The sequence below is a fragment of the Nasonia vitripennis genome (genome assembly GCF_009193385.2).
Source record: "Nasonia vitripennis strain AsymCx chromosome 1 unlocalized genomic scaffold, Nvit_psr_1.1 chr1_random0008, whole genome shotgun sequence".
NCBI lineage: Eukaryota > Metazoa > Arthropoda > Insecta > Hymenoptera > Pteromalidae > Nasonia > Nasonia vitripennis.
The window spans coordinates 341,588-356,132 of record NW_022279595.1 but is presented as its reverse complement, the minus strand read 5'-3'; the positions used below and the strand labels follow the sequence as shown (position 1 = coordinate 356,132).

Below are 14,545 nucleotides of genomic sequence, written 5' to 3'. Positions count from 1 at the left end.
GGAATGGTATTGTGAGAAATGTTCTATACCTGTTTGCAAAAGTCATAAAGTAGGACACGGCAATGAACAATAATTTAATCCCACCGAACATATTTACAATAATTCATGTGAATATTGATGGATAAATACAATAATTAGCTTCATTCTATACGATTTTTTGAAACACTCTCAGGAGGCCGAATGTTTCTTCCTACATTACAATAACTAATTGGCCTCTGACAAAAAAGTGTTATATAGGTTTTCGTCTCGATTTTACCTCCAGAATCTATTCCCGCATTCAAATTTTGAAAATTATAAATTTTTTTGTAATTGGTTTAAATAATTTGTTATAAACAATTGCAAATGACATAAGAAAAAATACGTATATTTTATTTTTCACTTATGCAAAGGATAGCACAGTTTGTTTGTCGCTATCTCAACCAGTCTGAGCATGGGCTTTAATGGGTTAAAGATGCAAATTGCTTTGATGTAGCTGTTTTTAGTACTCACAGTTTTATTATATTTAGGTGGTATTACAAGTGTGTATCTTGTTTTACTTGTTGATTTAGTATTCTGATCTTTGAAATTGTTGTAATTGTAATTTGTAATTGTTGTAATTGTACCGTAGACTTTCATATGCAAATAACTCTTGTAGATTAAGCGGATTTATTCTTTGAAAAGTATTTTTATTTATAATTTTTAAAATTCTTTTTTGAACTGTTTGCAGTAATTGTAAATTGGTTTGGTATGCACCTCCCCATGCGAGTATTCCATAGCTTATTAAACTATGAAATAGTAAATTATTTTTAAAGTATTAGTATCCATAAATTTGAAAATTTTACTAAAAATGAAGATCAAATATTTAGTCTTATTTATTAGATATTCAATATGTTTGTCCCATCTCATGTTTGCATCGAAGATTAAACCCAAATATTTTGTTTCATTAACTCTCTTTAATATTTCGTTATTGATTTTAATTTCGATTTTCTTTGGTACACTGACGCAATAGCTTTCAAAAGTTATAAAAACCGTTTTTTGTATATTTAATGTTAGTTTGTTTAGCCGAAGCCATGTTGATACCTCTTCTAAGTATTTGTTCATTTTGATTTCTACCTCATTCCAAGTTTACCCATTAGCTATTACAGCAGTATCATCAGCATAAGACAGGATAGTATTTTCTGGCATATTCGTCAGCAAGTCGTTCACATAGAGTATAAAAAGTAAAGGGCCAAGTATAGTCCCTTGTGGGACTCCAGTATTTATGTTTTCAAAGTCACCTGCATGTATTCCTATTCTTACTTTTTGTTTTCTATTATTTAAGTAACTCGCAATAATTTGATGGCCTTTTCCTCTTATACCGTATGCGTAAAGCTTATCTAACAGTATCTTATGGTTTACAGTATCAAAAGCCTTAGCCAGATCTAGGAAGGTAATACATATAGGTATACTTTGATCTATGTTTTCATATATTGTTTTAGAGATCATGTTTAAAGCATCCTTAGTTCTTATGTTTCTAATGAATCCGAATTGTTTTTTACTCAATATTTTATTATTACTCAAAAATTCTATAAGCCTGTAGTGTATGATTTTTTTCAAAAATGTTTGCAATGTTTGATATTAACGATATAGGCCTATAGTTACCCATTTCGTTTTTCTTCCCTGCTTTGTATAAAGGTATCACTTCAGCTGCCTTTAGCATATCAGGCCAAATTGACATTTCTATACACTGATTTATTACATGAGCCAAAGAGTCTGCAATGACTGGAGCAATTGTTTTCAGAGCCTTTGCACTTATTTTATCAATCCCACCTTTTTTCAATTTCATATTGTTGATTATTTTTATAATTTCAAGTTCGTTTGTAGGTTTAATGTAAATTGTTTTTGGATTGTTTTTAGGTAGTTCTAACTGTCTATCCTTTGGTGTAGTTTTTTTGTTACTCAATGTTTCTCCAAGTTTGCAGTAAAACTCATTCATTTTATTAGCAATTTCACTCCTATTTTTGATTATTATGTTATCTTCAATTTTTAACTGATTAATATTAGTGTCAGATTTATTCTTACTTTTGCCTATTTTGTGATTTATGCAGGCCCAGAGTTTTCTGGGATCATTACTGTTGCTCTCAATTTTGTTCCTATCATATTCGATTTTAACTGCCTTAATTACTTTATCTAGAGTTTTAAAAAATTTTTTGTATTCTGCTTTGAGTTCAACGTTGTCTGGATTTTGTTTTAATCTATTGTATAAAATTTCTTTAGTATTGCACGAGTTCAAAATTGCACTAGTTGACCAGTCTATTTGTCTAGCAGTATTGAATAATTTTTTGTAATAAACCATGTCAGTCTCTGTCTCTTTGTTGTTTGGATTAAGTGTACCATTTTTTATTTCTAGAAATAATGGGTAATGATCTGTTATATGCACCTTTACAGTTAGTGTTTAGGAAATCCATTTTGATGAGGATATTGTCAATACACGATCTATGATGGGGAAGAGTAGGGCCTGGACAAGATGTTTGCGCAGCCTAAGGTTAGTGCTTTTCCTGAAAAAGTATAGTCTCTACATGAGGGGGCGAGCACGCTTACACATGTGTTTTACCTGCTCCTTCCACGTTATTTTAGAGTCAATCACCACCCCCAGGCTGCGCACAGAAGATTCAAAATCGACCTAGGCTCCCCCTATGTTGATGAAGGTGTTAGCTATTGTAGGTAGAGCATTGATATAGTAGGGCGAGCCCAGGACGATAGCCTTGGTTTTGAGGACATTAGGTTTAAGATTATTTTGTTCAGCCCAGCACTTTACCCTCTCGGCATTAGCGCTCATTCTGACGGAACAGGAATCGAGCTCCTCCAGGTGGCATCGGCTGTAAATTTGCAGATCATCCGCATAGATCAGATGTGCTACATCCGTGTCCAGACAAAGACTTATGTCATTGATGTACAACGCAAAGAGTAAAGGACCAAGTACTGATCCTTGAGGAAGTCCCGTGTTGAGTGGTAGGTATGAGGATAGTTGGTTGTTGTCACCAATGACAGCTTGTTGTCTACCTGTGAGATAAGAGGCAAGCCAGCGGATGACCTGCTTAGAAAAGCCGAAAGAAGTTAGCTTTCTAAGAAACTTGACGTGACACACAGTGTCAAACGCCTTGCTAAAGTCGAAAAGAATAAGAAGTGATGTTCTTTTTGTCTATACCAAGCCTGACATCATCAGTCAGCTTCATTAAGCCAGACTGTGTGCTATGACCGGTACGAAAACCTGTCTGTAAGTCGTCAAGGAAGAGCCTAGTTTCCAGGTAGTAGGGAAGCTGCCTGTGTACTAGCCACTCCAGCGCCTTGGATAGAAAACATACGAGTGAGATCGGACAGTAGTTAGTGGTAGATTTTGGAGAACTGACTGTTGAGTGCGCGCACCAGCGACTTCTTCTAGTCCGAGGGGAAGCATGACTCGCTCAAGGACAGGTTGAAGATACGACATAATATGGGAGCGAGCACTGGCATGGCCTTGAGAACGACAACCTGTGGGATGCCATCGCTTCCCCTGGCCTGGGAGGTAAAGTGCTGAACTGCAGCCAACACGTCCGATTCCGTGATCTCACTGAATCGGACGTGTCGATATTCAAGACTCTCAAGTGATTGCAGATGTTCTTCGACAGAGGGGACAAGTGGATCGTTGGATATCCCACTCACGTATCTGTTAAGGGCTCTAGATCTCTCCGACGTCTGTTAATGTTGATAGCCGTAAGTGATAGTAGTTCAGTCTGGCTTCCTCGACCTGTTTATGAGCGTTATCTACTGCTATTACGTAAAAATACTGGTCTCGAGGATGACGTGTTCAGCGAAATCTCTTGTAGAGTCTATCCCGCTCAGTTACGAGGTCTCGAAGAGCCGGAGTGACGTGTGGATCCTGGTGTGACAGTCCGTAATGGGGCGAGTTGGTTGATGGCGTTCGTTAGGTAAGTGTTAAGAACGAACGATGAACGATGAACGATGAAGTGTCGAGCAGTGACCAGTCATATGTGTTGAGGTAGTCCATTAGCTTTTCAGCACTGATGCCTTTAAAGTTTCTGTAGGTGTAGGTTCTGGGTACTTGTCGTGAGGTCTGTACGTTTAGTGTGGCTGTAGTAAGGTCATGTCCGTTTATGAAAGGTGATTTAGTCTTCCAGTATGAGAGTAGGCGATCCTGTTCATCGATCAAGCAAAGATCGAGCCATGTGTCAGAATCTCTTTTGTGGTGCGTAGTACCATAGGGTACCGATTTGAGAGTTTTCCTCAATGAAGGCCTTGATGAACTTAGCATCTTCAGAGGACAGTTGATCTGCGTTGAAATCACCCATTATGACTTTCGTGGAGTAATTGTGCATATGCGTGTTAAGCTGGTCAATGAAGTTGTTGTCTTGGATGAAAGGTGCATGTATTGGTCGATACACAAGCGCCACGAAAATAGATCGAACTCCCTTCGCAGTGATCTCGCAGAAAAGATACTCCGGGTAGCCTGGCCTGCCCGTCCAGATGCCGTCAGACGATGATATTAGTGTAGCATTAAGCGTCTTATGGATGTAGAGGGTCACTCCTCCACCGTTTCTGTTTCTGTCTCGTATGTGTAGCGTATAGTTAGTCAGTGTGGGGAAAGAGGTTATTTTTTCGTCTAGCCAGGTTTCAGTTACAGCTATTGCGTGAAAAGGGGGACGAGTAGACAAAAAGAGTCTTATCATCTCAATGTGTCCCGTGAGAGAGTTCGCATTGAAATAATAAACCCTTAGTCCTGCGCAGTTTAGGTGCGAGAGCACGGGGACGACACGAGAGTGGCGCATACGCCCTGCGTGGCTGTATTGCACGGGAGGCATATGCCACCGCGTTGTAGGAAAGGCTTGGGTGAAATATAGCAAAATATTGTAGAAAATAAAGTGTAGTTCGTCTTTTCTTTCTCCCCACGTGCTCCTAAACGTACGGCGCATCAAAGGCGCAAGGAGTTGAGTACCTGTGCAGGGAGGCACATCGACGCAGGTTACATTAGCGAAAGGTTTTAGAAACTTTTTGTGCATTCTTTTTTTTATTATTTAAACATGGACTCTTATTATTATTATGAAGTCTTTGCAGCATATGTTAAATGATTAATTTCTTAAGTTTATCATTATTTGAAATTATTTCAGCAGATATATATTTATCAATATGTTTAGATGTGATTATTTTGTTATCAGGATGTGATGTTCTTAAAATGTGTGCATGCGGTAAATCTTGTTTTAGAAACTGAACAGTATGAACATAAACTAATACTTTACCAAAAATATTTTTGTGTTACATTCATTATTGATTGTAAATTTATGTAACACTGTCTAGAGGTAATGTGAGGTATATCATTTGGAGTTGTATTTTTTGGAAATCGTTTAAAATTTTATTTATTTATTTATTTCAACACCATATACATATGCCCTTTAAAAGGCATCCTATAGAGGCAAACACAGTTCCCTGCACATAGGGATGGCATAATCACTAATACTAATATACTTAAAACTACCATATAGAGCCAAGATAAGGCATTTAACGATATCATGCCCTTTTTCCTTTTCATAGCAAGTTAACAATATTAAATTTCATAGAGATTTTACTTATTGCTAAGTCTTTGAGATCATTCACATAGCGTGTTAAATAGACTCACAGCCACGAAATAACTGCTTTTCTTGCTTACTGTTTTATCAATTTTAGGCAATGGTAGATTCTTGTTTCGTGTCTTGTTTGTACTTCTTATGTATCTGTCTCTTAATTCATTATAATGGTATGTTAATACCATTATACATGTAATGGTATTAACATACCATTCCTTAATTCATTATACATGTATAGTAATACACTCTAGTTCGAACATTTGCCTTATACTTAGAGGTTGGTTCTCTGCTATATAACAGTTTTTATTTATAATTGGAAGTATTTTCTTTTGTATTCCTTGAATTAAATTTAAGTAATTGTTATAAGCCCCACCCCATGCAATGATGCCATAGTTTGTAATACTTAGAAAGAAGGCATAATATAGTAACATTAGCGTTTTACTATCCATAAATTTCTTTAGCTTCGCAAAAATAAAGATTAAATATCTTGTTGTTTTTATAATATAATTTATGTTTTTATCCCACTTCATGTTATAGTCTATTATTAAACCTAAATATTTACAACTGTCTACTCTATTTATTACATTATCACCAATTCTGATGTTTAAGGTGCCAGGTACACTATCACAGTAATTGCCATATGCAATATATACTGTTTTATTTACATTAAGCGATAATTTATTTAGGTTTAGCCATCTTGCCACCTTACCAAGATATTCATTTAATTTTTCTTGCGCAGTTCACGAGTTATCACATGAGATGATAACTGTGTCATCAGCGTAAGATAATATTTGTTCCCGACACAGTTAAGATATGTGGAGTGGTTATACCACCAAAAACCCAGCGCGTCTGCCGCGTGCACGACGATCGTAGAGGATCGATCGGGGCCGCAAATCCCCCCCCCCCCCGATTCTAAAATCGATAATTGGAGAGGCGCGGGCATATAGCGTAGAGGCTATATGTGACCGTTCGGCAACGGGTGTATGTAATTGTGTATGCATGTGTGTTTATATTTGTACGTGTGAAAGGCGTTGCGTATTTTTTAAAAACAAAAGCGCTTTAAATAAAAAGAAAGCAAGATCGGAGACGAAGAGAACGTTTGAACGACCATTTTTTTCTGTTCATTCACATTCGCATTCAAGCTCTCACCGAGAACGGTTCTCATAATAAAACCTTCAAAAAGTATCTGTTTTGAGTTTCCTTGGGTGCAGCTACCCGTGTAGCATCTACAATATTGTTTCATTTTGCATATCTATCAGTAGGTCATTCACGTATAATATGAAAAATAGAGGGCCAAGTATTGTTCCTTGTGGAACCCCTATCATGATTTTTTTGTACTCATTCTTGCCGTTACTTATCTTTACACATTGTTTCCTATCAGATAGATAGCTGCTAAGTAATTTTAATGCTTCTCCTCTTACACCGTATCTTTCTAATTTGTCCAACAGTATACTGTGATCTACCGTATCGAAGGCTTTAGCCAGATCTAAGAACGCAGTTATAATCGGTTTGCTTTTATCTAGGTTTCTATACCAAATATATAATATTTGATAGACAATTGAGAGCATCCTTCGTTCCTCTCTGTCGTAGAAAGCCGAATTGTCTATCAGATATTATTTTGTGCTTCATGATAAAATTATAAAGTCTATTGTATATGATTTTTTCAAGTATTCTGGCAATGTTAGAAATTAGTGATATTGGTCTATAAGTTGCTGATACAACTATTGTCTCCCGATTTATATATATGTACAATATCTGCTTTTTTTCAGTGCATTAGGCCAGATTGATTTCTGTTTTGATATATGTTTCGATAAAGATTTGATAGTTATTGCACTAATATTATCTACTCCACCATTTTTTCATAATTTTTATAATCCATTTTCAGTTTCATATTTGTTGGATTCTTTTTCCATATATTATATAACAACTCTTTAGTTTTACAGGATATTAATATTGCTTTCGTAATCCATTTTTTCTTAGGAACTGAATCTTTTTTGGTTTTATTAGAATATTTTCTATCAGTTGCTTTTTCAACACAGCTTTGGATCATACTTATTAATTCATTTATAGCTTGGTTAGGATGATTTATTTGTGACAATGAGTCCCACTCAACTCTTTTTGCAATATTTATTAACTTGCCATAGTTAATGCAGGCTGATTGATTGTAATCATTTTGTATTTTGAATTTATTAATACTTATGAAGAGTGGATAATGATCATTAAACGGTATGTTTAACTTAAAAGACTCCAACTCAATATTTCTTACTTTGGCGAAACAATTGTCTATACACGTACCGTTCTCACTGTTCTGAGATGGTATTGTGATTCCTCTAAAAAATGGAGTATATTCATTTTAAAAAAAATTATTCAGAAATTCTTGAGCGATTGTCTTTTCAGCTAAACCAATTTTGTCATGATTAGTTTCCCCTATATCAATATTAAAATCTCCAAATATACATTGATTTTTTATATTAACCTGTTTAGCCAGGAATTTTCTTACTGAATTAGTAAACTCAGATTTCGATACATCGTGGCACCTGTACATAGCAGAGATCCTGATTGCATCACCCGACTCTACAAAGGTATCAGAACTTACAACACTCAATCTATTAATTACTTCTATTTTAGTTTTTTCCTGTATATTCTTTTTTATATATAACATGACTCCATCAGCCTTATTTATTTTATTATTATTGTAATAGCTTTTATAGCCTTGTAATTGATAGTATTGAGGATGTTGTAAGATCCATGTTTCCGTACATATTATAATAATTGGTTTTACTACCAAGCTTTCAATAAATGATTCTAATTTTTCGTAATTCGCATTTAAACTTCTTATATTTACACAGAGAATTAAGTTCTTTTTCTTCGAGATGCTCTTGTTGAGTGATCTGATGTTTTCTGCATCACGTTCTATTTTGTGTATGTCTTCAAAATTGAATTCTTGAGCCATTAGTTAATCCTTTTTTCTTAGTCTATTTGTTATACGTGTGTTAACTGAGTTGAGTGACGTAGAAGACATCCCAGATGCACGCATGGTTATAGCCTTGTTTGAAGTATTTTCTGCCATACCGACATATCTCGGTATTACAGGTTGTATCGTATAATCAATGAACTTCCTTATGTTATTCTGTAGAATACTGCATGCGTGGATATCTGTTGTCATATGCTCAGTATTATATTGAGTTTTATTCTTACTATTGCTGAAGATACAATTAGGGCAATTTAATTTATTATCGGAACAATCTGTAGTCTTATGATTGCCTACACATTTTAAACATGTGTGATTATTTGTGCACTTAAAGCCATCATGCCCATATCTACCACAATTAAAACATGGCTTAACGTTGCAGTAGTCATGCACCTTACAGTTTTGATAACCCACGAATATCCTGTTTTTATTCTCTCTCACATGTTGATATAGTTCAGCAGGGATTTCTAATATGACTGACTGTAGATGAGTTTTGGAGTTATCATATGAGTGCAATACTGTACACTTCTTGTTGAATTTACTAAAATTTCTTTCATTTATGTCATCTTCAATTTTTTTATTGTCTAAAGTTTCAAAATTATCTATTCCAAATACTTTAACCTTTAGATTCTCTATTGTTTCTTTTGTAACATCACAACTTTCATCAAGCTTTTTCTTCAAAACATTATATGCTTTGCTTGCACTTTCTTCTGTTAAACAATTTACTATTATTTCACTCTTTTTCTTAATTAGTTTTTTTGCTTGTATGCTCTTATCTTTAATGAGATAGTGTGCAACAGCATCATTTATTTTGCCAATAGGATATTCTTTAGTATCTTTGTTTTTAACTATAATTTTTGGGATTCGTTTTGGCTTGTTGTTAGTAATGGCACTCGAAATTACTTGAGCATATGTTTTGTTTTTTGAGGTATTTATTTCACTTTTCTGCTTATCAAGTAATTCTCTCAATAACTTATTTTTTTCTTTCAGTTCTTTATTTAGTTCTTTTAATAGTGCATTTTCACGCTTCAAATTACTGTCCATTGATACACTATTCTCATCATCATCCTCACTTTCAGCTTCTGACACACTTATTTTATCACTTTTTCTCAATTTAATCTGAGCAATGATTATTTTGGCTTCATTATTCAGCACATTTGTATTCACTTTCGAGGTTAGGTCTACTTGGTTATGTTCCGGACATAATCCTAGAACTCCACTGATTTTTACTGTCCCATCTATTTTAGCAAAATCCCTAGTATGATAAGCTTCCTCACATATTATACAAATAACCGTTTTTACTTCCACTTTAGGATGACATTTATAGAAAATTGCTGACTGTGAAGTCACCGAGCCTGCCCTCGATGACTCCATCTTGATTTATGACTCCATTTAATTTAATACTTTCCATTTTGGATTGCATGTTATGACGGCAGCTACAAATTAGAGTTGAGAAAGGAAAAATTAAAATCAATTTTGAAAAAAATTCTGAACCACATATCATTTAGATTTATATTTTTCAAAAATTCACATAGAAACTAAAATGGGGGGTTGTCAAGCGAAGCGAGCGGCGAAGCTTCACTCGTACACATATATAAATTTACATATGCTCAGTGATGGCTTATAATATAGTATCTGGAACATATATAGTAATTGTACAAGTATTTCATGGAAGCAAGTGTGATAAGTTTATTTTTTCAAGAATTTAGTCTAGGTGTAGTGACGAAATGTCAGTTTCTACCTTTATTGGTCTACAAAAGTATGTCTAAAGATGCATATACATGGTAATCATATTGAATATAGCATATTTAATGTATATAGTAAATTTGACTAAAAATGTTGGTTTGAGCAAGTATGCTGTGTAATATAAGGTCACTTCGTATGAACATCAGGTCCTGCGCACGGACGGAAAGTCAATTTGTGGTGAATTAGGCTTCGTTACTAGAAAAACTTTTTTTAATTGGATACTTCGATTTTTTAAATACTGTAAATTTGTTCAAAGTTTAATTTTCTACAAAATAGCTAGAGTACTTTTATGAAAAAACCTTTTTGTAAAAAATTAAAGTTGACGTGTTTCGAGATATACAAAGAAAAAACTTTTTTCTTGATTGTTTTACCCTTAAGGTTATTATTTTATTCTATCCTTAAATGAAAAATTATATCCATGAATAATTTTTCAATTTTAAAATGTTTGGCAAGCGATATAAAATTAAAACATTTACTTAATTTATTTGTAGTTTCTTTGATGATTTATTTTAAAATTCTTTAATTTTAAACTATTAATTTATAAATAATTCTGATAGTTTTTAACAAGATTAGATAATTTAAAACAATGACATATTACAGGATTCTTTAAATTTGTATCATACCAAATATATAAAAAATAGACTCTTCATTAAAACTGCATTCATACGTAAACCTTATCGTAAACCTTATCGGAAATTTTATACAAAAATTATAGGAGTCATTAGTATTTAAAAATTTTCTAAATACACACACACACACACACACACACACACACACACACACACACACACACACACACATATATATATATATATATATATATATATATAATTAAAATTTTAAAACACATATAATGATATGTTATTAAAATACATTTTAAATTAAGTGAGTATATCTACATTGTAACGGGGTGTGAATTCGATCAACGAATAACTCGTAAAACGACTGGATCGCGTTCCCTCGATGCGGCGGAGGATTCCTCTCCGCCCGCGAAACACCTCCGTTGCATGCAGCTGTTTCAGCTGCTTCTGTTTGCTGGGTCTACGCGCCGCCTGGCGCGTGCTCGGCTGCTCAACTGCGTTAAATAAGTGCTAATAAATAACGCCCGCGGAGGCGGCGGTATTCCCAGGAAGGAACAGGGATCGGAAATAAGCGAGCGAGGTATAGAAATTACGACAAATCACGTAAAATAAAAAGACTAAGGTTATATTTACTAGTCGCGAAATAAACGTGAAGTTACAATAATGAAATATTAATACGCGAGTCACCAACAACTTTGCGACTCGCCGCGACGCCAGAATAATCGCGCTCGCACGAGTGTATCGACGTGAAGGTCACGTGCGCCGGATCACCCTCGCATGGATGATATACACTCACACATGCACTCTCTCCCATGCACTGCGCGCCACACAAACCTTCTCTCTTTCGTCGACGACGTTCCTGGTCCAGGACAGGCCGCAAGACTTGGTCACCACGCTGGACCGCTAGGCTAAGGACAGGAACACCTGGACTCCGCGTCTCACTCACTCACTCACAAAGTACACCTCTATCCGCTGGAGACAGCACAGCACACGATTTTGCGAAGCTTTTGTAATTCTAGCGAAGTCGCGTGTTTGCCTAGCGAAGGCCGAGAGCTATCTGAGCGCGCACCTGAAGGATTAGCCCGCGCGCTCGCTCTCTCTATCTCTTTCTTGCCTATTGCCGAATTCGCACGTGTTTATTATCGCGCACGCGACTCTACCCGGTTTCGGCGCGGCGCAGCGGTACTCATACCGCTACGAGTTGGCTGTAGTGCTCAACTCGTTACAACATATTCAATAATATTTATTAATAGTACTTGCTGTATATCATATGCTGATGGTAATGCTATGGAGCTGTTTATAATAGTTATCTGTGATAAATTTATCCGTGATTCTTCGTGATAATTTATTTTTATTTGTAATTCTGCAACTTGTGAAAGCATTGAAATTGTCATTTTTAATTACTTTGGTCAGTTCTACTTTATGTTTCTTTGAGTTTAAAAGTGTACTTTAACGTGTTAAATATAACAGTATCAAAACAACAAGTACAGTTTTTCATGTTACAGTGTTAAATTTTTAGAGTGGAATAAAATGAAATGTAAAAATCATATTAAACAAATTTTATTAAACTCTATGCATGAATTTAATAAACTTGAAGTTGTTGAGGATGAAACTCTTGATTTTGCAGAACCTTTTGAAGATATTTAAATGCAGGTTGTAGAAGATTATGAAAAAGATAGTATTACAGATGAAAGTTTTCAGCAGTGCACATCAGATGTTGAAGAATTAGATCATGATTATAAAGTAAGAGCAGTAGAGTTTTGGAGCAGTGGTGTTGATAAAAATTAAAATTTAAAACCGTACAAAATAGATTTCGAAAGGTAACATCAATATCAACAACACAATTAAAACGTTGGGCAAAAACTTTAAATAAATATGGAACTGGAAAAAATAGCTAGAATTTGTATATTTGTGTTAGAAAATTTCAAAGCTGCTGTTGATGCTGGACATATTATTTATGATATAGATGTACAGAAATGGGCCCTGCAAGCACAAAAGGATATTGGTCATCAAGGTTTTCGTTTCAAAGCATCAAAACATTGGGTCAAAATTTTTAAGAGAGCCCATAGAATTGTTGGAAGAAAAATTAATAAATTTATTACCAAAAATAACAATAGAAGAAGCAGATTATTTACAAAAAAAAGCTGATGAATTTGTTATTGAAGTGAAAAATCTTATTAAAGAAAAAGGAATAGAAAATATAATTCAGATCAAAGTAGATTTCAATTAGAAGTCCATTCTGGCCGTACATTAGCAATCGAAGGGGAAAGGAAAGTAGAATGCTTGGTGCAATCTGTAGCTTCTATGACTCATAGCTGTACAATACAACCAACAATATCTGGTGATGGTATACTTCTTTTCCATCTTTTTATCGTTCTTAAAGAAAAAACTGGTTAATTTGGGCCAATTGTATCACAAGAGTTGTTCAGACCAGCTAACATTTATGCAATGGCTTCTAAATCAGGAAAATTAACTTCAGGTATTATTTCATATTAGGGCTATTCGAATAATTATGATACTATTTTGGATTCAGAAGGCATTCTGTGTTATTATTAGTGATCATTTTTTTGTTTTAATTTATATTCTATTAAAAATTACTAAAATTTGAAATAAGTCTGATTTTAGATCATTTTAAAACATGGCCCAAAGAAGTATATTTTCCGAATGTTGGTTTATCAAATGTACTTTTGGTAGACTCATGGACTGTGCACTGTCCTTCAGCCGTAGAAGAAGTAAAACTTACTAATAAAGAAATAACTTTAAAAATAATTCCAAAAGGATCTACAGGCAAAATACAACCACTAGATGTTTTTGGATTTAGGGTTAGGAAAAATTATGTAAGACACTTTTCGGACAGCGTGATACTGATGAATGAAGAATTGAATCTTCATTTGAGAAACAATATCATTAAACTTTAATCTTTAGTGCGCAATCAACTATCTTCTCCGAGATACATAAATCTGTTTAAATATTCATGGTATGAAAGTGGCTACACGGATGTTCATCTTGAAAATTTTGAAAATCCAGTAAATTTTACTTTTAGATCACAATCTAATATACTGAAATTGCAGGGTGCTCTATTGTCGCAATTGTTCGATGTTCAAGGTGTAAATAGTATATTGTGTACCAAGGGCGTAAAGTGGGCTTTTTTAGGCCGAGTGTGTTTACGAGCCGCAGACGAGTACTGCAAAATCCACAAGGCCAAAAAGCCCACTTAGCCCTTGGTGCACACCATATTTTATGTAACGCGCGGACGTATTTTCGCGTTTTTTGGTACGTGTTAAGAGGGACTGATGTGACTATTTTTTGACACGGCAACCGTGCTCTTGTCTTGTTCAAACATTATATAAAAGTCAAATTCATTTTTGTTTTTTTTTTTTGTAAATAAATAATAGATTCTAACAGTACCGAATTTATAATGAGAAAATTGGAAAAAAATGAAATAAAGTATTATGTAAAGGGTTTTAATGAAAAAAATAAGAAATTTCGACAATGTTAATTTATATTTAGTTATAAATTATATATTGTTCAAGAACATAACAGTTTGTACATTTTTTATTTAATAATAAATAATGCAAATTCATCAAAATCAACTTTTTTTAAAATTACAAAAAAAAAATTTTGCGAGCAATAAAGGCCATTATTGCCCGTTGTTTGAATATGCGGGCAAT

At 34.3% G+C, this 14,545-nt stretch overlaps 2 protein-coding genes across 3 annotated transcripts in view; one reads left to right on the top strand and one right to left on the bottom strand.

The window, feature by feature from the left end:
* LOC100680122 overlaps positions 1 to 14,545 on the bottom strand; it is a 138,405-nt gene that overhangs the window by 110,847 nt on the left and 13,013 nt on the right. The window lies entirely within an intron of this gene.
* LOC107981911 lies at positions 12,765 to 13,905 on the top strand. Its single transcript, XM_016988735.2, has 2 exons — positions 12,765 to 13,353; positions 13,500 to 13,905. Exons 1-2 carry the CDS (start codon positions 13,323 to 13,325, stop codon positions 13,790 to 13,792), a joined length of 324 nt encoding a protein of 107 aa, XP_016844224.1. The 5' UTR covers positions 12,765 to 13,322; the 3' UTR covers positions 13,793 to 13,905.

Coding starts and splice junctions, on each gene's coding strand:
- LOC107981911 (XM_016988735.2), top strand. CDS start 13,323: ATGGCTTCTAAATCAGGAAAATTAACTTCAG. Junction 13,354..13,499: donor ATCAGGAAAATTAACTTCAG/GTATTATTTCAT, acceptor GTCTGATTTTAG/ATCATTTTAAAACATGGCCC.